Below are 27,150 nucleotides of genomic sequence, written 5' to 3'. Positions count from 1 at the left end.
CATCTACAAGTGCAAATAAAGAACTTGCTACATTTTAAATGTCTCTGAGTCATTGAATTGGAAACTTTGACTTTAACCCAAATATCCGATCTGATCTAATATTATTGCCAGAAACTGTAATGCACTATGGATTTAATTCTTCTTAGGTAATTGTAAATTCAGCATGAAGTTTCACATTACATGCTCATTTTCTATGACTCTGTAGTGATCATATATGGAAATCATGTTAAGATTCCTCATGTTTATCTCCACTTGTAATGAATCTGTGAGTGTTTCCACTCACTTTAATATTTGCAGTCAAATTTTTCCTAAATTATTCAAGTAAACATAAATGTATATATGTGTGTCTGCTGCCACTTACTAAGTAGAAATTTTATGGAATTTTCTTTGCCTTATTAATACTGACAAAACTCGTCGTCTATTTTTGTTGATTTTTATTTGCAGATTTATAATGTTAAATATAATGACAGCAATACAAAAGATGACACTGCAGTGAATGAACTTCAGATGGGTGTTTGTAAAGCTGTTAAGCTCTCATTGCAACTGAGTTCTCGTACAGCTGTTAATCTCTGGTTGCAACTACTGTACTTTACTGCTTGCTGCTCATGTTATATTCAGCACTGGCCTCACATTGCAGGCTGGAGGACAAACAGGATCCTGTGTTTCTAAAAATAAATATTCCTTGGTTAAACATCAAATTTGCTCAGTTTATTCAATATATAATGTGATCCCTTTGAGATTTCAGAAAAGTATAACATTATATTTGCTAAGTTGATGTATCTATATCTGTTCAACTTTCTGTAATGTATGTATGGGAGTTAACAATTGCTCAAGGGGGCAAGCCAACAGTGTGTATTTTGCAGCGTTAAGTGCCAGATGTCAGAAACACATTGTATACACAGAAATGGTCGAGCTATACATATTCCCTCAATTACAGCAAAATGGGATACTGGACACCATTATCTATCAAAAGGATGGCACTCCACCACACTGGGCTCTCACAGTGTGGGAACAATTACACCAGAAATTCAACGATCTCTGGTGCGGTTGTGGTGGACCTGTTCCATGACCTCCTAATAGCCCTGATGTAATGCCCAGAGTTCTTTGTGTCAGGCTACATCAAGTCAACAGTGTACGTACAAAGACCACAAAATGTGGTCGACCTATGAATGCAGATTATAGTGACCTTCCAGAAATCACTCCAGAAATGCTGTGCACCAAGTGGTGCAACATGGACCAAATCTATGATATATGTGCCACATTCGCAATGGTGGACATGTTGAGTGTTAATATGCTGTAACATAAACTTCAGGCACAACTTCCAGACTCTCCTGCACCAATAACAAGCAATAAATTTACATAGTTTCTTGTGTAAAGTGCTTTGCTTTTCTGACATCTCAAATGGATCACCGTGTAGTTTACACTCAGTTAGAAAATAATAATCAGAATTTTATTTTTGAGCTACACCGAAGTCATCTGAAATACCAAGAAACAAATATGAGAAGAATATAATTTACAAATATCAGAGACTATAATTTTGCAATGGTATAAGCAAATACAGTTGAACTGCTTAGAAGCCTACACAGAAAATAAACATGGGAACTGCTTATTTCACTAAATTATGGAAGGACACAAAGTACCTGAAGAAGATAAAATTACACAAAAAAATTACACATTTATTCTTGAGCATGTGACACATGTAGGAGACAGACAAAAATATGGAAACAATTTTGAGAAATGGATGCTTGATCATACATGCATATGCTACACAAACCGGTAGGTTGGGCTCTTGTATTTCACCAAAAAAGGCGTCTGCGCAATGTCCTCAACACATTGCAAGTGTCTGTCATGGTTAGAACAGTGTTCTGTGTAGCTGGGAGTGCATTATGTCAGAGTTAAGTGACTTCGAAGAAGGGCAAATTGTTGGTGCTCGTGTGATGAATGTTTCTGTAACCAAAGGAGCTGAAGTGTTTGTTGTTTCAAGAGGCACCACATCAAACATTTATACCACATATAGGGAACACTGAAAAACATCATACACTAAGTCACAATACAGACAAAAGTGTTTGTTGAATGATCATAACAGATAGTCGATGAAGAGGATTATCATGAAAAACAAGGGGACGAGAGCTGAGAAAGTCACTGCAGAACTGAATGTAGCACTTTTGAATACCATCAGCAGCAAAACAACATGAAAGGAGGTCCATAAGCTGGAAATTATAAGGTCAGCTGGAATTACAAAACAACATGTCAGTGATGCAAAGGACAACACAAAAACTTGGTGCCGAAGCCATAAAACCCAGATTATGAAGAAGCAGAAGAAGGTAATTTGGTCAGATGAGCCCTGTTGCACACTATTTCCAGTTTCTGGCTGAGTTTATATCCCAAGAGTGAAATATGAGGGGGGACCCAAAAATAACCGGAATTTCTTTCTAGAAAGCATATACTTACTCTCCATTAGCATTAATACACTTGTCCAAACGTTCATTCCAGTGTTCAAAGCACCTTTTAAATTCATTCTCTTTGATACCTGCTAGCACTTTCATGACATTGCGTTTTACGTCTTCGACATCCGCAAAACACTTCCCTCTCAAGTCTCTTTTCATTCTCGGGAATAGGAAGAAGTCCGAGGGTGCTAAATCTGGTGAATAGGGCACGTGGGTCAAGGTAGTTGTCTTTGTTGAGGCCAAAAACTGGTGAACACTGAGAGCCATGCGCGTGGGACCATTGTCTTTATGCAGGAACCACATGTCAGAATCCCACAAAGCCGAAAGTTTTCGTGACAAACTTCTGCAAAGCCATTTCATAACCTCCAAATAGAATTGTTGGTTTACTGTCTGATTTTCAGGGACAAATTCAGAGTGTATGATTCCTTTGATGTCAAAAAAACAGATCAAAATCGTTTTCACATTCAATTTCACTTGTTGAGCTTTTTTTTGGTCGAGGTGAGCCAAGTGACTTTCATTCTGATGACTGTTGTTTGCTTTCTGGATCGTACCCATAGCATCATGACTCATCACCTGTAATGATTTTGTTGAAAAAATGTGGATCATCTTTGAACACATCCTTCATTTCGAGACAGGCTTGAAAGCGACAATCCCTTTGATCTCCAGTAATAAGCTTCAGCACGAATTTTGCTGCCACTCTTCGCATCCCCAAATTGTTGGTCAAGATGCGCTGAATTGAGCTCCACGACAACCCAGACAAGTTCTCGAGTTGGTCGATTGTCCTGCGTCGATCTGCACTGATCAGATCACAGATTTTGTTGATGGTGTCTCCGCTTCGAGCAGTTGAAGGTCGACCGGAACGGGGCTGATCTTCAACCACCATTTCTCCCTTTTTAAACCGAGAAAACCATTGATACATTTGCATTTTACTAAGAGCATGGTATTCGTAGGCTGTCTGAATCATTGCAACAGTTTCTGCTGCGTTCTTGCTGAGCAAGAAACAAAACTTCACTGCCGCACGTTGTTCGTAAGAACTAGCCATTTCCTCGTGTCATGTCTGCACTGAACGCGCACTCAAAGAAAAGAAACCACACTTCTCACTGTTGGGTAACACTGCATGGCAGAATGACTCAGCAGAGCTCCTAGTACAACCTTCTGGCAGCGCAACCTACTGCTACAAGTACACGATGTGCAGCATTACGATTCCAGTTACTTTTGGGTCCCCCCCTCATATAGTAGGGTTCAGTGATGTGATCCCATAGATTTTCCCGATGTCTTATATGCTGCTGGATATGATCATCTTCAATACACAATATTTATGCGAACCATCTGGCTGCCATCTTCGGGTGCAATCGCTGAGACACAATCACGCCAGTATGATTACTGCCAAGGACTGTGTGACCATTCTGATGATCAGTCTCCTCCTTGGTACAATGTTTGTTCCCGAAGGGTGAAGCTATGTTCCAAAACAACAGGGCCCCTGTTCACACATCATGCATCAACCAGGACTGGTCTTGTGAGCACGAGGATGAGTGGTCTTTGGAAAAAGAAGTGCATGATGATTATCACCCTCCATCTTCATCATCTGAACTTGCTACTATTTCACAGGAGAAATGATATAAGGTACCTTTTAAAAGCATACAGTACCTGTATTTATCTATTCTGAGGTGACTGGGAACTGTTTTGAATGCCAACATTTTCCCTATATAATAGAAGGCATGCTAATGTGTGGTGTGTTTTGTGTTTCCATAGATTTGTCCATCCCCTGTAATTGTGTGTTCAGGAAAGTTGTTACTTCTGTAAGTAATGTGTCATGTGAGGTGAACTTTGATGAAGCTTCACTGAAATTCACTTTACCTGATTTCCTCCACTGATATGACTATACAAAAAGTATCTGCCTGATGCCTTGTGTATGATAAATCTGCCTTGTGTATGATAAATTTATTAATAGTGCACAACAGTGTTTCATTCTGACAGCATGATAATTCTGTAAATATTAGCTGTTCCAGTTTACTGCCATGTATTAACCTATTTCAACTATCTCCTGACAAATGATCAGGGTAGTAAGCATAATATTCAAATGTTTTATGTTATACTTTCTGACACGTTCCACACCCATGAGAATCATCTCATTTCTTGGGTCTGTGGAACGAAAACAGAATCTAATCTAATCTGAAAGAATAGAGAAAAGAAAACTACTCACATATCAGGGAATTCATAAATTTTTAACTGTCACCTAAAAAAATAATAATAGTAGTAATAAAACTACAAGGTTAATTTTTGTTTGTTTATAGGTACATGTCTGCTGCCCTGATACACTGCAGCCCACTGCTGGAGAAGCCAAAGCAAAGTGGTGCAGCCTATTCATCAAGTTGATACGATACAACTTTGGCCAGGTGTGTGCTAAATGCTGCAGTAGGCTGTTGATTTATACTACTGCTGACTGAAGAAAAATGTACAGATAAAAGATTCATTTATATGTGACAGATTCTGTAACTGAAAACGATTATGTACTTGATACCAAGGATCAAGGCAGACAGGTAGATGCAGTATTTCTTGATTTCCAAAAAGCATTTGACTCAGTAACACACTTATACTTATTGTTAAAATTATGATCATATGGGGTATGAAGTGAAATTGTGACTGCATTGAGGACTTTTTGGTATGGAGGACACAGCATGTTATCATGGATGGAGAGTCATCACCAGATGTAGAAGTAACTTCAAGTGTGCCCCAGGGAAGGGTGTTGGGATCCTTGCTGTTAATTTTTATATTAATGACCTTACAGACAATATTAATAGTGTCCTCAGGCTTTTTGCAGATGATGCAATTACCTTTAAAGAAACACTTTCTGAAAGAAACTACATAATAATAATAATTTTATTGTCTTTAAGCCATTACAGCTATAGACAAAGTCATACATATAATACAATACAGTACAGTACAGTACATGCTATAGAAGGACAGAATTGTTAAGAACTTTACAGTTTAATATCACAGGTCATGAAATCCTTTATATTGTAGAATGGGTTTACAACTAACCAGTCATAAAGTGTTTGTTTGTATTGTTGCTCTGGTAAATTTTGTATAGCTTGTGGAAGTTTGTTAAATAATTTGTGGCCCATAAGTTCATAACTGTTAACTGATTTTGACAGTCTGTGGTAGGGCGTATAGATAGAGCTGTTTGTCCTAGTGCGGTAACAATGTATATTTGCCCTGCGTTTTACTTTAGGTAAGTTCTTTTTTGTGTAGATTAAAACATAATAAATATATAGGTTTATTACTGTCATGATTTTTTGTTGAGTAAACAAAGGTTTACAATGAGCCTTGTATGGTGAGCCTGTAATTATCCTAATAGCTTTCTTTTGCAGCAATAGTATATCATGCACGCAAGTGGAGTTTCCCCATAAAATAATGCCATAGGATATGATGCTTTGGAAAAATGAGTAGTAAGATACTCTAACATAATTTTTAGGTACACAGTGCATTAATCGCCTTAACAAATAGATTATCCTAGACAATTTACCGCTAATATACTTAATATGTGGATTCCAAGAAAGTTTATCATCCAAATATACCCCCAAAAATTTAACACAACTAGGATCATCTGATGGAAACTTGTCTTTTAAACTAAATACCATCTGCTGGGTTTTGCTTTCATTAAGCAAGAACCCATTTGCTTTAAATCAGAGTGAAGCTTGCTCAATTGTCTCTGTAACACATGTTTTAAGGCTATTAAGATCATTACTGCTGTTCAGAAACATTGTATCATCAGCATAGAGTACTGTTCTGGATTTAATAAATGATGGCAGGTCATTTATCATTATTAGGAAAAGGGAAGGGCCCAGCACGGATCCCTGCGGAACACCTACCTTAACTTGTTCTATACTGGACATTCCTTTCCCCAACACAAACGGCTTGCTTACCGTTTTGTAAATATGATCTTAATAGCTTAAGGCTGTTACCTTTAACACCGTAAAAGTCCATTTTTTCGAGTAGTAGTGTATGTTCTACATAATGAAAGGCTTTGCTTAGGTCACAAAAAGTCACTTGGGCAAAGCATTTATCTTCAAATACTTGATGGATGTATTTAACAACATTGTCTATGGCAGCAATAGTTGACAGGTTTTTCCTAAAGCCATACTGTGATCCACTTATTAATCCTATGTTATCAAAGTAAACAGATAATGGTTGGTAAATTATGCATTCTAGAACTTTTGAGAAAACTGGGACTATAGATATTGGCTTGTAACTTGAGACAGAATTTTTATCTCCTTTTTTATGTACTGGAATTACCCTAGACAGTTTAAGCTCATCAGGGAAAAAACCCTCCAGTATACACTTGTTTATACAATATGTTAGGGGGTACACTATACAGTCTATTAGTTTCTTCAGCATGTTACAAGACAGGTCATATATGTCTACACTGTCTGATAAATTTAACTGCTTCACTATTCTTAACATAAAACCAGGTGAGACCTCAGAAAAATTGAAGGTACTTGTGTTTGTTGATGACCTAGTAATATTTTTTGACAGTAATTGTGATGAGCTGATTTCAGGTTTAATTATAGCACTTCCTACTTCCTCAACTGATTTAATAAAAAAGTCATTAAATTCCTGGAGAGAGATACTAATTTTGTCACTTCTTTTATCTTTGGCGACACTATTTATTAGAGTCCATGCTGCTTTGCACTTATTGGTGGATTTCTCAATACTTCTGAGATTGTGTGCTTGTTTGGCTTCCACAATTGCTTTTTTGTACTCATTCCTAGATCTAACATAGGCTAATTTAGCATGGTTGGTTTTCAGACTTTTATAAATATTGTACAACAACATAACTTGATTTTTCATAGTAGACAGCTGTTTTGTATACCATGTATTTTGTCTATTTGGAACTTTTGCTTTTAGGACTCTGTCAGTTACTTTGCATTTCTTTATTGGTATGCAGTCATTAAAGTGTCCCAAAAATGCTTTGAGAAACCTATCAAATAGTACCTTTGCTGGCAGATAATTGCTTAGAGTATAATGTGTCTCATCATAACACAGGCCAAACCAATCTCTGTTAGAAAGGGACGTATGAAACCTGTCAATTTTCTCATCTGTGACTGGTGTAGTGAGTAAGATCTTGATAAGATTTGAAAGTGGTTCAAAGATTGTTAACTCTCTCAACATGTTAAAAAATGTAAAACTGTGCACTTCACAAAATGAAAAAAACATAGTATCCTATGACTGTAATATCAATGAGTCACTATTGGAATCAGCCAACTTGTATAAATACCTAGATGTAACACTTTATAGGGACATGAAATGGAATGATCACATAAGCTCAGTCACTGTGTCATGGGTGAAGCAGGTGGCAGACTTTGGTTTATTGGTAGAACACTGGGGAAGTGCAATCAGTCTACAAAGGAGATTGCTTACAAATCACTTGTAAGAGCGCTTCTAGAATTTGTTCAAGTATGTTGGACCTGTACCAGGTAGAACTAACAGAGGATATTGAATGTATACAGAGAAGGGCAGCATGAGTGGCCACAGGTTTGTTTGCTCTCTGTGAGGCTATCACAGACACACTGAGGGAACTAAATTGGCAGACTCTTGAAGAGAGATGTAAACTATCCAAAGAAATGAAACTTCCTGGCAGATTAAAACTGTGTGCCGGACTGAGACTCGAACTCGGGACCTTTGCCTTTCGCAGGCAAGTGCTCTACCAACGGAGCTACCCAAGCATGACTCACACCCCATAGACACAGCTTTACTTCTGCCAGTACCTCATCTCCTACCTTCCAAACGTTACAGATGCTCTCCTGTGAAACCCAGCGCACACTCTGCTGCAGAGTGAAAATCTCATTCTGGAAACATCCCCCAGTCTGTGGCTAAGCCATGTCTCCGCAGTATCCTTTCTTTCAGGAGTGCTAGTTCTGCAGGGTTTGCAGGAGAGCTTCTGTAAAGTTTGGAAGGTAGGAGACGAGGTATTGGCAGAAGTAAAGCTGTGACTATGGGGCGTGAGTCGTGCTTGGGTAGCTCAGTTGGTAGAGCACTGCCCGCGAAAGGCAAAGGTCCCGAGTTCAAGTATCGGTCCGGCACACAGTTTTAATCTGCCAGGAAGTTTCATATCAGTGCACACTCTGCTGCAGAGTGAAAATCTCATTCTATTCAAAGAAAGTCTGTTAATAAAGTTCCCATAACCAGATTTAAGTGATGACTCCAGGAATATACTACAACCCCCAATGTATTGCTCACATAGGGATTGCGATGATAAGATTAGAATAACTGCAGCACACACAGAGACATTCAAACAATCATTCTTCTTGTGCTGTAGGCGTGAATGGACAGGAAGAAACCCTAATAACTGGTGCAATGGGATGCACCCACTGCCTCACTCTTCACAGAGGTTTGCAGAGTACAGATGTAGATGTACATCCTCATTTTAAATTGACTTAATGTTCATTCATGACTTGAAGATGGTTGCTTGTTTGAAACTGGTTGTCTGTGAATAAGTAAACATCCAAGCAGCTTTTGGTGGCCCCACAAAACTAGTCTTTAAATGCATTGAAGCTGTGCAACACAGTTTACAAAGGAATATGTAACAATCACTGGCATATATTCCTGTAATATGTGAAAGTGATAGGTAGACATAAGTCACTAATTATTAAGGTTTATGGGAATTCAAATTCAGATATAAGTATGCAAAGAGACATCTTTTATTATGTTTTAATACAAAGCAAAGTACATGTAATGATGGACACACAACGAATAAACAAAAAAAGGGCCACATACAATTAACGTCAGAAGAAATGTGATTGTGGTGCCATCAGTATCCCATGCAGGGATATTTTAAAAATGAGGACAATATTTCAGTTTCGACACTCCCACTGTTTGAGCATCTTAACATCTGTCTCTGACAATGTTCAAGCTTGTGCACAGGGTCACAATCCTATCTTTGCTTAATGGTTTTGTGAAAATGTCTGCATAGTATTTTCACTTAGAATATACTTGATAATGATTGCTCCTCCTTAATACCTTTCTCTTATGAATGGTATCAGATATCAATGTGTTTCAATCTTTTATGAAATTTGGGTTTTTTAATGAATCTTATCACACTCTGATTCTCCATATAGAGTTTTGTTGCTTGATTCCATTGATTTCAGGAACCACATAACAGATTTCACAGGCAATATCATGTCTTTTACAGCCATTCTAGCTGCCACATGTTCTTCTGCCATGGTGCTCAAGGTCACCATTCTTTGATGCAGAGAGAACCATGTTACCGGTCCATTTGATAAAAGAAAAACACAACACGGAGGTCAGCCAGCTTGTTTCCATGTCCCCTCACATAATCTGAGTCGCTATACCCAACAAGAATCAGCTTTTCTTTGCTCTTTGTCTACAGTATTCCAAAGTCATTCATGCCTCACCTGTACATTACTTGAAAATGTGTACAACTGCTTCACAATGACTCTCATCATAGTTGTTTGAGTATTTGCTTGCTGCATTCACTGCAAAAGCCTGATCTGTTTGATTACTAACCATCATTAGAAATAAAAGTAAACCAACTGCTTCGTGGACAAGAGATTTCTCCATAACTGACACACGTTCATTATCTGAGTTAATTTCACATTTGAATCCACCATAACAAATATACAGAATTCGAATTTTTCAAGTAAAAACGTTTCATGATTCATGTTGCATATGCTGTTTGGTTAACAAACAACATATTTTCTTCTCTGTTTCACTCAGTTCCCATTCTGCAAAAGATTTTCACTCAGAAACAGTTATTACAGAAGTTTTCACTACTTCTTCTAGAATACCTGCTTCTTTGCTGTTTCCAATTTTCTACATATAAAGTCATAAAGACCTATCATTTCCAACTTTTCCACTGAAAATACGTTTATCTGCACCACTCTCTTTGAAATCGAATTCTTCAAGAACTTTCAAAACATTTGATTCCAACAACTCATTGTGTTTGTCTCGGGGCTCATTCGACAAGATGATGAGGCTATTCCAGCAGCCACTGAGGTAACAGGGTGCAGCCAACTGCAGATTGTGGAATGCATTGGAACAAATGATTCCTGTCATCTGGGTCATTCCAGCAACTGGTAGAGAAAGTTGAGAAGACCAGCCTTGTGCATGGAGTTTCAACGAAGCTCACAATTTGCAGCAATATGCCCCAAACTGATCATGGCCCTTTCTTTCTGAGTTGAGTGGAAGGACTGAACCAGAGACTTCAAAGGTCCTGTGACAAGCTAAGCTGCAACTTCCTGGACTTGCACCACGGGTTGAGGACTCTAGGATCTCCCTAAATAGGTCAAGTGTGCACTACACATCATAGGCTGCAACTCAGTTAGCACACAAGGGTTTTTTAGATTAGGTGACTCTCCATCCAATCCACATAATGATAGGTGTAGAAAACACAGAAATATCAGTGTAAGGTCAAAATAAGTGCCTCCAACACGTATGAGTATTAAAATCCTAATGGTAAACTGCCAAAGCATTTCCAAAAAAGTGCCAGAGTTTGAAGTGCTCATGTAAAGCAGCGAAGCTCACATGACACTAGGAACGGAAAGCTGATTGAAACCTGAAATTGAAAGCAGTGAGATTTTTGGGAAAAATTTAAGTGTATCTTGTGTATTTATATTGTGTATATGGTGTATTTGTTGCAGTAGACAAGAAACTCAAAGCCACTGAGATAAAGTTGAAGCTGCATGTGAAACTGTTTAGGCAAGACACAATATCAGGGGTTCAGGGGTGGGCATAAAATGATAACTGGATCTTCCTATCACTCACCAGACTCACCTCCTGATGTAACCAAAAACTTTAGAGAAATCCTTGGTTCACTTGTATGTAAGTTCCCCCATCATATTGCAATTATCGCTGGAGCCTTTAATCACCCATCAATTAATTAGGAAAATTACACTTTTGTTAGGGGTGGATGTGATACGACATCCCGTGAAGCTTTACTAAATGCATTCTCTGAAAACTGCCCAGAACAGATAGTTAGAAACCCCACCACTCATGATGGAAATATATTGGATCTAATAACAACAACTAAATCTGATCTCCTTGAGGATGTCCATGTCAAAACTGGTATCAGTGACCACAATGCAGTTGTGGCAACAGTGATTATCAAAGTACAAAGGACAACTAAAACAAAAAGGAAGATATATATTTTCAGTAAACTGGATAAAAAAATCTGTAGTGTCATATCTAAATATTGGACTTGAAACCTTCAGCACAGGGCAGGAACATGTAGAGGAACTCTGGCTCATGTTTAAAAGGATAGTTGACCATGCTCTGGATAGGTATGTACTCAACAGAACAGTTAATTATGAGATGGAACCTCCATGGTATACAGTCACTGTAAAGAAACTTCCTAAGGAACAGAGATTACTGCATAATAGGTACAAAACAAAGCAAAGGGCTATAGATAGAGAGATGCTGCATGAAATGCATTTGGCTATCAAGAGGGCAATGCATGATCCCTTTAGTGACTACTGTAGCATAATATTGTCAAGTGATCTTTCACAGAGGCCAAAGAAATGCTGGTCGTATGTAAAGGCTGTTAGTGGCACCAAAGTTTGTTTCCAGTCCATAACAAATGAGACAGGCAAAGCAAAAGCTGAAATGTTAACTCAGTTTTCAAATTTTCCTTTAGAAAGGAAAACCCAGGAGAATTGCCCCACCTATAATCTATTGTAGCTCCCTCAAACAAAAGACCATGCCCAGTTCTTGGAAAAAGGCAGGGGACACACTCATCTACAAGAAGAGTAGTAGAACTAATCCACAAAACTACCACCCAATATCCTTGATCTTGATTTGTTGTAGAATCTTAGAACATATTCTGAGCTCAAACATAATGAGCCTCAGTGCTAACCAGCATGGATTTCAAAAGCATCAATCACATGAAACCTAGCTTGCACTGTTCTCACATGACATATTGAAAGCTTTGGATCAAGGCAATTAGGTAGATGCAGTATTTCTTGATTTTCAAAAAGCATTTGACTCAGTAACACACCTACGCTTATTGTCAAAAGCACAATCATATGGGGTATCAAGAGAAATTTGTGATTGGATTGAGCACATTTTAGTAGGGAGGATGCAGCATGTTATCTTGGATGGAGAGTCATTGTCAGATGTAGAAGTAGCTTCAGGTGTCCCCAGAGAAATGTGTTAAGACCCCTGCTGTTCATGTTGTACATTAATGACCTTGAAGACAATATTAATAGTAAAATCTGGCTTTTTGCAGATGATGCAATTGTCTTTAGTGAAGTACTTTCTGAAAGAAGCTACATAAATATTCAGTAAAATCTTGATAAGAGTTCAAAGTGGTGCAGAGATTGGCAACATGCTCTAAATGTTCAGAAATGTAAAATTTTGCACTTTAAAAAATGAAAAAAACATAGTATCCTATGACCATAATACCAATGAATCACTGTTGGAATTGGCCAACTCATACAAATACGTGGGTGTAACACGCTGTAGGGATATGAAATGGAATGATCACATAGGTTCAGTCATGGGTAAAGCAGGTGGCAGACTTTCAGTTTATTGGTAGGATACTGGGGAAGTGCAATCAGTCTACAAAGGAGATTGCTTACAAATCACTTGTGTGACTGGTTCTAGAATGTTGCTCGAGTGTGTGGGACCTATATCAAATGGGACTAACAGGATATTGAAACGTATACAGAGAAGGGGAGTGCAAATGGTGACAGGTTTGTTTAATCCATGGGAGAGTGTCACAGAGATACTGAAGGAATTTAAATGGCAGACTCTTGAAGACAGGTGTAAACTATCCTGAGAAAGTCTGTTAACAAAGTTTCAAGAACCAGCTTTGAATAATGATCCTAGGAATATACTACAATCCCCTACATATCGCTCACATAGGGATTGTGAGGATAAGATCAGAATAATTACTACATCCATAGAGGAATTCATATAATCATTCTTCCCACACTCCATATGTGAATGGAACAGGAAGAAACTGGTACGGTGGCGTGTACCCTATGTGATACACCTCACACTGGTTTGCAGAATATAGATGTAGATGTAGAAATGGCAGCTTGCTTTAAACTTTATATTGACTTTTTAAGCCTTCATATATATTCATTCTCAACCAGCAACACACCTTGTGGCACCAAATTATAAATTTCCTTGTTTTGTTTTCCATATTGAAATGCAGTTTTTACATCAAATTAAACAGTTCAAAATCTTCTTCGCCTGGAATTACGATCAAAGTGTGCTACGAGTCATATCTCACTCTGGGGAGTAAGTTTCATTTTAGTCCAGACCAGAACATTGAGTAAAGCCTCAAGCAACAAGTCGAGCTTAATATGGAGGCCATTTGCTGTTTTTGACGTTTGTACTTTGAAGACGCACTTTGAATCTATCGTCCTTTGGGTCTATTTTGACACAATAACCCAAGTTTCACTTGTTTGGTGTGCTTCTAGTTCCTTTTCAATTGCTCATTTGCATTTTTTTGTCTGGATCCTAGATTGCGTCTTCAAAACTGTTCAGTTCAAGACAGTCAACTTTTACGTTACATCTGGCTGATGTAGACTCATGTGCCTGGCATGTTATCCATAAGATTGCTGCCAATCTTTGAGTGATTGTTCAGGATCTCAGTCACCCTCTGCTTGTACTTTTCTCTCATCTTCAGCTGGTGGCTCAACGTACTATTCTCCACCTTCCCCATCAGATTCTTTGATATTGGGGTCCAAAATAGGGAATAAATGGCGTAAACCAACACAGTCCCGCTTCAAAACAAGTTTATCGGTGGTCAGGATTCCCTCATTGGAATTCACGCAATGGGATTCAGTGTTTTTTTTTTTTTTTTTTTTTTTTTTTTTTTTTTTTTTTTTTTTTTACTTCTGAATCAAAACATCTGTAATTGCGAGATTCTCTCTGATATCCAACTAAGATCATTTTCTTGGCCTTGTCCGTCCCATTAGGTGAATGGTTAGCGTGTTGGATTGCCACCTGAATGGTTAGCGTGTTGGATTGCCACGCACGGGGGCCTGGGTTCAATTCCCGGCTGGGACGGGAGATTTTCTCCTGTCAGGGACTGGGTGTTGTGCTGTCCTCATCATCATTTAACCCCATTGTTGACGCACAAGTCCCCCAATGTGGCATCACACTCAATAAGACCTGCACTTTGTGGCTGAACTTCCCGTCTGGGAACTCCCGGCCTATGACGCAATACGCTATTTCCATTTCCATTTCCTTGGCCTTTGGTTCCAACTTCTTGTGGAACAATTCAGGAACACAGATGAATGCTTCTACCCCAAAAGTCCTCATTTGAGAGATTTGGTGTTTTCTGCCTGACCATAATTTGGATGTTGTTGCATTTGTTCTCTTTTTGATTGAAGATCAATTCAATGTATAAATAGCAGTGTTAACTGCCTCCACCCACAGAATTTTTGGAAAATTCACCACAATGAGCATGGACCTCATGGATTCGATGGTAGCCTTGTTTTCATGTTCTGTATTCCTGTTTTTTTTTTTTTTTTTTTTTTTTTTTTTGAGTATATGATTCCATTGTCTCAAGTGCTATTCCACATTTGATGAGGTAGCTCTCCATGTTCTTGTCATGTATTCTGTCCCTCAATCAATGCTTAGGATTTTAGACTGCCCATCAGACATTATCTTCACAAATTCTTTGAAACAATCAAAAACGTCAGATTTATTTCTCAAAAAATAGGTATGATGAAGACACACTGCATCGTTCACGAGTGTAACAAAATACTTCACACCACAGAGTGATTCAATCTCCATTATTCCACTTACTTCACTGTGTATGAAGTCACTGATTTCCAAATTTCTTGCTTTGATTTTCTTGTTAAAGCGTTAATGGGCAGGCTTTCCATACTGACACACCTTGCGGAAGAATGATGCCACATTTGTTACGCTTATTGCCTTGATAGGACCAGTTTTGATCTAATTCACAATCACCCCAATTTGACATTTATATGACACATTCTGTCATGTCAGATTTTGAGGTTATTTGTGGATGAAAAATTCAAATCACATTGGATGTTTGATTTTAAACAAAAAAATAATAATGATAAATAAATAAAATAAAATAAAATAAAATTCAGCAAATCTTGTTTTATATTCTTATTTCTTGGGCAGAAACACATCCATCATGAGAAATGTTTACAAACTTATCTACAAAGCTCATCTCAAAACATTTGTCGTACGAATACTGACAGAAAACAAATTCTTCCTTATTTTTGTGACGTGCAGCACTTCATCAATTCACTCATCTTCCCAACACATATTTACAAATTTCTGTATTTTAATTGATCTGATTCCCTTCGCTTCATGTTTAGCATTTTCTCCAAGTGAAGTTTCAATGTTTTGTCATTAGCAAATTTCATTGAACGACTCCCAGTGAAAAGTGATGTGACACGATGCTCCAATCTCAGTAATACAGACATTACTTACATCAGCATTCAGCACACCCTCAGAAGTCACTTTATTACGTGGAACTCTTGTGTGACCCACCATCAGTAATAATGAACACATTTACATTGCCTCTATTTTGCACACTAGTTTTCTTCATAGAATGGCAGTTTCTCAACAGATGGCCTTCCTTGCCAAAGGTTCAATGAGTAAATTTTCTTCTTAAATTCACTTGATTCAGGTTCTTTTTCTTTGTACCTTTATGCTCCTTCTTCCAGTCTTGAGATGAAGTCGCCACCAGGACACTGGCCACCTTCTCCATGTTGTTCGATCACTTTTCTTCGGAGATGAGTCGGCCTTAACATTTCAGAATCATTTGCTGATTCCAGGCATACTATCCCAGGCTGTGACTAGGGCAATGAACATCATTAGAAGGCTTCTGAAGATTTTGACCATGATCGTTATATCCAGCATTAGTTTTAACTTGCAAAGTTCATGATTTTTGCGATATGCCGCAACACCAAATCACTCACATTCATTTGGTATTCATGGCAGTTTTTCATGAAAGAAAATTTGTTTGCTTCGGATGGTTGTCCATTAATCATGCACAGTTTCTTCCACATTTCATAAGCAGTTGTGCCTGTTATCAAAAATGCTAGTTGTTGCTAGTTGTGAGTACTCAATTGTGGTCGAAATGCAACACTTGGTGTGATCATTGTCTTTTACCCACAGTTTTCAAGCAGACATCATCAAATCCATGGGTTTTGGTCTCTCGGTGTCCACCACATCTCAAATGCAGGTGCCAAACAAAATCTGAATTTGAAATTTCCAAAGCTGGAAATTCGATCTGTTGATTTTCACCATTCTTCTTGTGGTTCCTTCACCTGACATGACATAAAAACGAGATGACACAAACTGCATATCAAACAAAAGATGTAATCAACTTCTTAGCTGAAATTGTGTGATTAATAAGGGCCCATAACATCTACATTTACACTGATACTCTGCAATCCATCTTACAGCACATGGCAGAGGATACCCCATACTACCAACAGTCATTTTCTTTCCTTGTCCACTCCCAAATAGAACGAGTGAAAAATGACTGTCTATATGACTCAATATGAGCCCTAATTTCTGATATCATTATCTTTGTGATTCTTACTCATAACGCATGTTGCAGGCAACAGAATCATTCTGTAGTTAGCATCTCCACAACACTTGCATGTTGTTTAAATCTGCCAGTAACAAATCTAGCAGCCCACCGCTGAAATGGTTTGATGTCTTCCTTTAATTCAACCTGGTATGGATCCCAAACACTCTAGCAGTACTTATGACTAGGTTGCACCAACTTGCTATATGCAGTCCCATTTACAGATGAATCTCACTTTCCTAGAAATTTCCAATAAACTAAAGTCAACTAATTGCCTTTTGTACCACAATCCTCACATGCTCAACTAGAAATTTTGTCTAAGTCATCTTGTATCCTTGTATAGCCACTCGTTTTCGACACCTTACTGTACATCACAGCATAATCAGCAAACAACCACAGATTGCTGCCTATCCTGTCCACCAAATCATTTATGTATATAAGGAATAACAGCAGTCCTATCACACTTCCCTGGTCTCTGATGAACACTCACCATCGAGTACAATGTAGTGTGTTCTGTTACAGTAGAACCCCTCTAATCCATCACCTTAGGGACCGAGACCATGGTCGGAACGAGAAAAAGGTCGGATTATCCGAAAAATCTAATATTTATTGCAAAAAATATAAAAAGACATTTAGTACAAAAAACTAAACAATTTAAGAACTAAACGATGTCTACAGTAATATAAAAAGATGTTTTTTACACAGTATATTAACTAAAAATCGCCTACACACCCTATAATATGTATTGGTTTTAAAAGGAAAAACGACAAACAAATTACAGTACTCTACTGTACATAATGCTATCCCCCCCCCGAACCATGGACCTTGCCGTTGGTGGGGAGGCTTGCATGCCTCAGCGATACAGATAGCCGTACCATAGGTACAACCACAACGGAGGGGTATCTGTTGAGAGGCCAGACAAACGTGTGGTTCCTGAAGAGGGGCAGCAGCCTTTTCAGTAGTTGCAAGGGCAACAGTCTGGATGATTGACTGATCTGGCCTTGTAACAATAACCAAAACAGCCTTGCTGTGCTGGTACTGCGAACGGCTGAAAGCAAGGGGAAATTACGGCTGTAATTTTTCCAGAGAGCATGCAGCTTTACTGTATGATTAAATGATGATGGCGTCCTCTTGGGTAAAATATTCCGGAGGTAAAATAGTCCCCCATTCGGATCTCCAGGCGGGGACTACTCAAGAGGATGTCGTTATCAGGAGAAAGAAAACTGGCATCCTACAGATCGGAGCGTGGAATGTCAGATTCCTTAATTGGCCAGGTAGGTTAGAAAATTTAAAAAGGGAAATAGATAGATTAAAGTTAGATATAGTGGGAATAAGTGAAATACGGTGGCAGGAGGAACAAGGCTTCTGGTCAGGTGAATACAGGGTTATAAATACAAAGTCAAATAGGGGTAATGCAGGAGTAGGTTTAATAATGAATAGGAAAATAGGAATGCGGGTAAGCTACTACAAACAGCATAGTGAACGCATTATTGTGGCCAAGATAGATACGAAGCCCACACCTACTACAGTAGTACAAGTTTATATGCCAACTAGCTCTGCAGATGACGAAGAATTTGAAGAAATGTATGATGAAGTAAAAGAAATTATTCAGATTGTGAAGGGAGACGAAAATTTAATAGTCATGGGTGACTGGAATTCGAGTGTAGGAAAAGGGAGAGAAGGAAACATAGTAGGTGAATATGGATTGGGGCTAAGAAATGAAAGAGGAAGCCGCCTGGTAGAATTTTGCACAGAGCACAACTTAATCATAGCTAACACTTGGTTTAAGAATCATGATAGAAGGTTGTATACATGGAAGAACCCTGGAGATACTAAAAGGTATCAGATAGATTATATAATGGTAAGACAGAGATTTAGGAACCAGGTTTTAAATTGTAAGACATTTCCAGGGGCAGATGTGGACTCTGACCACAATCTATTGGTTATGAACTGTAGATTAAAACTGAAGAAACTGCTAAAAGGTGGGAATTTAAGGAGATGGGACCTGGATAAAATGAAAGAACCAGAGGTTGTACAGAGTTTCAGGGAGAGCATAAGGGAACAATTGACAGGAAAGGGAGAAAGAAATACAGTAGAAGAAGAATGGGTAGCTTTGAGGGATGAAGTAGTGAAGGCAGCAGAGGATCAAGTAGGTAAAAAGACGAGGGCTAGTAGAAATCCTTGGGTAACAGAAGAAATATTGAATTTAATTGATGAAAGGAGAAAATATAAAAATGCAGTAAATGAAGCAGGCAAAAAGGAATACAAACGTCTAAAAAATGAGATCGACAGGAAGTGCAAAATGGCTAAGCAGGGATGGCTAGAGGACAAATGTAAGGATGTAGAGGCTTATCTCACTAGGGGTAAGATAGATACTGCCTACAGGAAAATTAAAGAGACCTTTGGAGATAAAAGAACCACTTGTATGAACATCAAGAGCTCAGATGGAAACCCAGTTCTAAGCAAAGAAGGGAAAGCAGAAAGGTGGAAGGAGTATATAGAGGGTCTATACAAGGGCGATGTACTTGAGGACAATATTATGGAAATGGAAGAGGATGTAGCTGAAGATGAAATGGGAGATACAATACTGCGTGAAGAGTTTGACAGAGCAATGAAAGACCTGAGTCGAAACAAGGCCCCCGGAATAGACAACATTCCATTGGAACTACTGACGGCCTTGGGAGAGCCAGTCCTGACAAAACTCTACCATCTAGTGAGCAAGATGTATGAAACAGGCAAAATACCCTCAGACTTCAAGAAGAATATAATAATTCCAATCCCAAAGAAAGCAGGTGTTGACAGATGTGAAAATTACCGAACAAGCAGTTTAATAAGCCACAGCTGCAAAATACTAACAAGAATTCTTTACAGACGAATGGAAAAACTAGTAGAAGCTGACCTCGGGGAAGATCAGTTTGGATTCCGTAGAAATGTTGGAACACGTGAGGCAATACTGACCTTACGACTTATCTTAGAAGATAGATTAAGGAAAGGCAAACCTACGTTTCTAGCATTTGTAGACTTAGAGAAAGCTTTTGACAATGTTGACTGGAATACTCTCTTTCAAATTCTAAAGGTGGCAGGGGTAAAATACAGGGAGTGAAAGGCTATTTACAATTTGTACAGAAACCAGATGGCAGTTATAAGAGTCGAGGGGCATGAAAGGGAAGCAGTGGTTGGGAAGGGAGTGAGAGAGGGTTGTAGCCTCTCCCCGATGTTATTCAATCTGTATATTGAGCAAGCAGTAAAGGAAACAAAAGAAAAATTCGGAGTAGGTATTAAAATCCAGGGAGAAGAAATAAAAACTTTGAGGTTCGCCGATGACATTGTAATTTTGTCAGAGACAGCAAAGGACTTGGAAGAGCAGTTGAACGGAATGGACAGTGTCTTGAAAGGAGGATATAAGATGAACATCAACAAAAGCAAAACGAGGATAATGGAATGTAGTCGAATTAAGTCGGGTGATGCTGAGGGAATTAGTTTAGGAAATGAGACACTTAAAGTAGTAAAGGAGTTTTGCTATTTGGGAAGCAAAATAACTGATGATGGTCGAAGTAGAGAGGATATAAAATGTAGACTGGCAATGGCAAGGAAAGTGTTTCTGAAAAAGATAAATTTGTTAACATCGAGTATAGATTTAAGTGTCAGGAAGTCGTTTCTGAAAGTATTTGTATGGAGTGTAGCCATGTGTGGAAGTGAAACATGGACAATAAATAGTTTGGACAAGAAGAGAATAGAAGCTTTCAAAATGTGGTGCTACAGAAGAATGCTGAAGATTAGATGGGTAGATCACATAACTAATCAGGAAGTATTGAATAGGATTGGGGAGAAGAGAAGTTTGTGGCACAACTTGAGCAGAAGAAGGGATCAGTTGGTAGGACATGTTCTGATGCATCAAGGGATCACAAATTTAGTATTGGAGGGCAGCGTGGAGGGTAAAAATCGTAGAGGGAGACCAAGAGATGAATACACTAAGCAGATTCAGAAGGGTGTAGGTTGAAGTAAGTACTGTGAGATGAAGAAGCTTGTACAGGATAGAGTAGCAGGGAGAGCTGCATCAAACCAGTCTCAGGACTGAAGACCACAACAACAACAACAACAACAACAACAACTGTACATAATAATGTATAAACAATATATACTGTAAACTAAAAAATGTTTATAGCACTGTATATAAAAAGGAAATTTTTTACAAAGAAATAAACTACTGTATGCATAAACTAAGAAATGATTATACTGTATGCGTTGTTTTTACAGTAAAAACGAAAACAAATTACTTGGAAAAAAAGTCAAGGATACATTTTTGACAAGTTTTCCAAGGATCAATACAGCCTTCAGGAGCAGCAAATTTACTTTCGGCTTCCAGTTTTTTGTGCAAAACTATCGCTTTTTCTTTGAGAATTGGCCCGAACATTGGAGTTCCTTTTCTTCTTTCTTGACAAAACCACATCCAAAATGCATTATCAAGCAGTTCAAGTTTAGGCTTTTTTAATGTTTTGCGATTCTGCAAAGTGTTTTTACACTCAATCGTAACTGTATAGGAGTCAATGTCTTTCCGATTCTTCCTCCAATCCTTAATTGTCATAACACCTACATTCAGTTTCTTTGCAATTTTTTGTAGCGAATCTCCTTCGACCAGTCGTTGTAGCACTGCTAATTTTTCATTTAATGAAAGAGTTACATGTTTATGTTCGAATCCAGACATGTTGAAAAACAGACAACTGTACACACAGTGAATCTACAGTAATAAGTACGGCAGAGAACACGGAATAAAGCAAACAATGAAGTTTTTTAATCCCAACAAAGGATAAAACTGCACAATAACGTACAGTATAACAATATGCACAACGATAGACACCGCAACAATGGCCTGACAGGCATCCAGTCAGTGACAAGTTGGCACAGGCTCGCGAGCCTCAGCATGGTCGGACTAACTGGAGTGACGGACCATCCAAGGTCGGATTAGAGGGGTTCTACTGTACTTCAGAAATCTTCAAGCCACTTGCATATCTGTGAACCTATTCCATATGCTCGTACCTTCTTTAACAGCCTGCAAAGGTGCATTGCATCAAACACTTCCTGGAAATCTAGAAATATGGAATCTGCCTGTTGCACTTCATCCATAGTTTGCAGTATATCATGTGAGAAAAGGGCAAGCTGAGTTTCACATGAATATGCTTCCTAAAACCATGCTGCTTTGTGGACATAACCTTCTCAGTCTCAAGAAATGATATTATATTCAAACTTATAATATGTTCAAGGATTCTGCAGCAGACTGATGTTAGGGATATTGGTCTGTAATTTTGTGGGTCCATTCTTTTGTCCTTCTTGTACACAAGAGTCACCTGTGATTCTTTCCAGTTGCTTGGTATTTTGCAATGTGTCAGAGATTCGCCATAAGTAAGGGACCATTGCTGTAGAGTGCTCTTTGAAAAACCAAACTGGGGGTGAAAAACCAAACTGGGATTCCATCCGGACCTGGTGACTTACTTGTTTCAGTTCCTTCAGTTGTTTCTCTATGCAATGGGTGCTTACTACTATGTCGTCCGTATTTGAGTCTGTTCGATGGTCAAGTGACGGTATGTTTGTCCGATTCTTCTGTGTGAACGATTTCTTGCATGTAAAAGTTAAAACTCAGGCTTTCATTTTGCTATCTTCAGCTGCCACACCAGACTGATCAGCAAATGAGACAATTGCCTTAGATCCTTTTGGCAACTTTACATAGGACCAGAATGTTCTCGGGCTCTCTGCCACATCTTTTGCTAAGGTATGATGGTGGTAGTAGTTGTATGCTTTGTGCACAGATCTTTTCGCAGATGGACGAATCTCTGCTAACCTTTGCTTGTTGTCACTTGCGCATTCTTTCTTGAACCAAGAGTGCAACATCATCTACTTCTTCAGAATTTTCTGACTCTCATTATTAAACCATGCTGATGAGTCTCTTCTTAATTCAGTTACTAGGCACATAATTCTTCAGACCACAATTTATAATCTACTTAAACTTTGTCCATAATTCCTCTACATTCATCTTACTGGACCTAAGAGATGTTATTTCACTATATAAGTGAGATGCTAGAATAGCTTATCCGCTCTTTCCAGCAGAAACATTCTCCTAGCCTTCTTAGATAACTTTTTTAACCTTAGTTTCAATAATGACATCATGATCGCTAATCACTGTTTTTGTACTGATGTTGTCAATAAGGTAAAGTCTACTTGTAACTGCAAAGTCTAAGATGTTTCCATTGCATGTGGGCTGTGAACTAGCTGCTCAAGATAGTTTTCCGAAACTATGATTCACTAAATTTCTCAGAGCTTTCCACTTCAGGTTTCAATCAGCTCTCAGTCCTGAGAATAATTTGAGTGCGAAAACTTTCATGGAGGGCATTAAATTCAGGAACTTTGTTTGAATACCATGGCAATTTACTGATAAAATTTTGACAGTTGAAGTGTTTTTACTCTGAGTATGGTCTGACTTCCCTTGCTGCATATCGACTGGTGAGTGTTCATCAGAGCACCTCAAACTACCTAGCCTAAAAAGCCCTCATGTGCACTTCACAAATGCTCTGTTATCCGAACAGCTGGTTCCTTTGTGTAGTGCATCCCTGACCTATCAAGGGCAGTCCTACAAATCCCCACACTATAGTCAAGGTCTAGAAATCTGCAGCGAAGACCGTCATAGACTCGGCGAATCCTTTGGTTGAGACCCTCCACTCAGCTCCAAACCAAATGACTCCAATCAACACTGCAAACAGTCCCACAAATTGCGAGCTCTGCTTGCATCCCATACATGAGGCCAGCAACCTTTACCACTTCCACCAGCTGCCTGTATGAACTGAGGATGGCTTTCAGAACACACGCGACAGGCATTGTTACTGCTGACCAGAGACAACTTGCACACTACTACAACCTATTAAGGTTTACAGGAATTCCAATTCAGACACAGCAATGCAAAGAAGCAACTTTTGTTATGTTTTAATACAAAAAAGCACACAGAATGACAGACACACATATAATAAACAAAAAAGGGATTATGCCCAAGGAACATCAAAAGAAATGTGATGTGGAGTCATCAATATTTTAGGGAAGGAGATTTTAAAAACAAAAATAACATTTCAATTTCAGTGCTTATTAAATTAGACTATAATGTTACAGAAAGGCAACTTGAGTTTCTGGCAGATAAAGAACCTTTAGTGTATATCGTACTTATCCAACTTAAAACTTCAGTCTAACAGTACCTCTCTTCCTCTCTTTCAAACTGCACCTATTATGTACTTTCTGGAGTAAGAACACTGAGAACACAATGTCATAGATAATGGATCAAACAAAGCTTCTGACATAACATTTCCTTAAAGTTTTCTAGTCCATTAACATATGCAGAAGATATTCTGTTGAGTTTTAAAGCTTTGAATCAGTGCATAAAACATGGTCTGATGGCCCAGTAGATAAAAGCTTAGTTTACAAAAGGTAAAGCCCTGGGTTTTAGATCCATCTGGCACACAATTAAAAGAAAAGAACAATTATCAACATAATTGTTTCTTCTTCTTTTAATTGGTTTGTATATCGCTATTCATGTTTTATGCCTCCTGATGAAGCCTTTATTTTATTAGTTTTGTTTATTAATAGAAACTGTTATGTAGGCATGCTGTTCCTATTTTGTGTTGAAGTTTTTCCTGTCTACTCCATTTTTATCTATTTACTGTTCAATTTTTTACTTTGTCATTGCATTACCACCACACTGTCAAAGATGTTACTTACTGTATGTTTCTAGACTTGTTACTTCTCTTCCAAAATTGTTTGCAAGCATTGTAACTTCTTTGGTGACAATACTCAGTAAATGTCTGAAGATAGCCTTGCAAGCCAAAAACTGGTTAACACAATAAAATTAATACTGTGGAACAAAAGCAGACTGGTGCTTTTCATTTATTACAATGTTGTTCTACCAAGAACTAATGGAAGATGCTGTTAACATGATGTGATGTTTATTTATTCATGGACAGAATATACATTGCAATTTTCACTTGTGATAATTGTGTTGCAGGGGAGTGCCTTGTGGCAAACTGAAATTGTGACTGGGTCCATGAGAGTGCAACTGGTAGCAAACTGCCCATAAAAGACAGGTATCTGTGTTTGAATCTGGTCTGGTGCATAGTTTCAAGTTGTCACAAATGATATGTGGTTAATTCAGGGTGTATATGTGGACAAGGAAAAAATTCCTGGATTTTTCCTGGGTATCAAAGTTAAAAACACACTTTCTTCAAAGTGAAAATGTACTTTTTCCAGTGAAATTTATTTATGCCATGTTAAGTCACAATATACTTTCCCTGAGAGCTATAAAACTTAGCAATACTTTGAATGGTAAGGGTTTCATACACAGACATAGAACTTCCCAGCACTTGAGGAAAAGAAACCCAGCAAAGAAACAACACATTCTGGAAAGTTCTTTGCCGTGCTTCAACATGTACACTACATGTTTTTGTATTATGAATTGCATCAAAACAGCATGGGAGCTTCCAAAGCACTAAAATCAAGATTGCTATGTGCTTCTGACAGCCAATCCTACCCCATGGCATGTGATCTAGCCAGCCAATGACAGCAGATATCCATCACCCATCAGCAACATCATTTTTAAGTAGCATGAAGATGCAAATAGGAAAATTTAATGGTTTAAATTAATATACATACAGTACATATACAGCAAAAACTAAGGTTTCGCATGTAATATTGGTCTTTTTTAACATATGTATCCCTTTACAATATATCAAACACAAATGTGCCAGTAAAATTTTAAATAATGGCGTAAATGGCTGGTCTTTGGGTCTGAAATTTTTCTATGTAGCTGGTTCTCAAAGTGTTACGTTTTGAATGAGAGTCAAATGATCTGTGATTTAAGAAATTTATCACACATTCTCACATGTAACAAAATTCATCTTGCTTAAAAGGAAATTTACTTTGAAAGTAATCATTCTCAAACCACTATTCACAATAGTTTCCCATGATGTTTTAAGGGCCCCACACATGAGTGACGAATCACAGAAGTCCGACAAATGTGATATTGCCTGTAACCGGTTGCTTGCCTTGATGCACCACATATGAGCAATTTGCTGAGCAATTTCAATCAGTACTATGAACATCATTGTGTTGAGGAATGCTGCTACTGGAAATGAACTGTTGCGTCCAGCAGCAATTGCAGCTGATTTCCGTATCCCTGGGAACACTTGTAAAACATAAATTTAAAATAAAGGAGAATTATAATTTATTAAACTTGTGTTGAAATGCTTATTTTGAGAACTCTAGCTTAATTTACAGAATATATTACATTTTTCAATGGCACCAAATTGATTGTGTATGTCTTTCCAGTATGCCAACAAAATTTGTTTTACATTTATTAGTATTCAGTTTCTTTAAATTTGTTATACTTATAATTTAAATGCAAATATTTACACAATTTACTTCATGTGTTTATTGAGATGATGTTAATAGCAGCACTACCGATTCCCTTGTTATAAACTGTACAATGGAGAGTTAGGTTATATAAAATGATAAGCAATTTGAGTATAACTGTACAGGGTGATTCAAAAAGAATACCACAACTTTAGGAATTTAAAACTCTGCAACGACAAAAGGCAGAGCTAAGCACTATCTGTTGGCGAATTAAGGGAGCTATAAAGTTTCATTTAGTTGTACATTTGTTTGCTTGAGGCGCTGTTGACTAGGCGTCAGCGTCAGTTGATGTTAAGATGGCGACCGCTCAACAGAAAGCTTTTTGTGTTATTGAGTACGGCAGAAGTGAGTCGACGACAGTTGTTCAGCGTGCATTTCGAACGAAGTATGGTGTTAAACCTCCTGATAGGTGGTGTATTAAATGTTGGTATAAACAGTTTACAGAGAATGGGTGTTTGTGCAAAGGGAAAAGTTCTGGACGGCCGAGAACGAGTGATGAAAATGTAGCACGCAACCAGCAAGCATTTGTTCGCAGCCCAGGAAAATCGACTCGCAGAGCTAGCAGAGAGCTGCAAATTCCACAATCAGCTGTATGGAGAGTCCTACGAAAAAGGTTAGTTATGAAACCTGAACGTCAACTACCCGAGGCGATGGATCGGCCGCCAGGCAGCCCATGACAGAGCACTTCATCACTGGCCTCCAAGAAGCCCTGAT

General features: G+C 38.3%; 1 protein-coding gene across 3 annotated transcripts in view; it reads right to left on the bottom strand.

The window, feature by feature from the left end:
* Window positions 1-417: 417 nt before the first annotated feature.
* Window positions 418-27,150, bottom strand: part of LOC126419325 (lachesin-like) — a 140,615-nt gene continuing 113,882 nt past the window's right edge. For 2 of the 3 annotated variants that reach the window (XM_050086507.1, XM_050086508.1), the window contains exon 6: window positions 25,875-26,209. In XM_050086507.1, coding sequence (XP_049942464.1) covers window positions 25,893-26,209 — 317 coding nt within the window. In that variant the 3' untranslated portion in view covers window positions 25,875-25,892. Of the gene's footprint in view, window positions 666-25,874; window positions 26,210-27,150 lie in introns of those variants that run through there. The other variant, XM_050086509.1, reaches the window with a different exon arrangement.

This window comes from Schistocerca serialis, chromosome 9 (assembly GCF_023864345.2).
Source record: "Schistocerca serialis cubense isolate TAMUIC-IGC-003099 chromosome 9, iqSchSeri2.2, whole genome shotgun sequence".
NCBI lineage: Eukaryota > Metazoa > Arthropoda > Insecta > Orthoptera > Acrididae > Schistocerca > Schistocerca serialis.
This window is presented reverse-complemented; position numbering and strand designations above follow the sequence as displayed.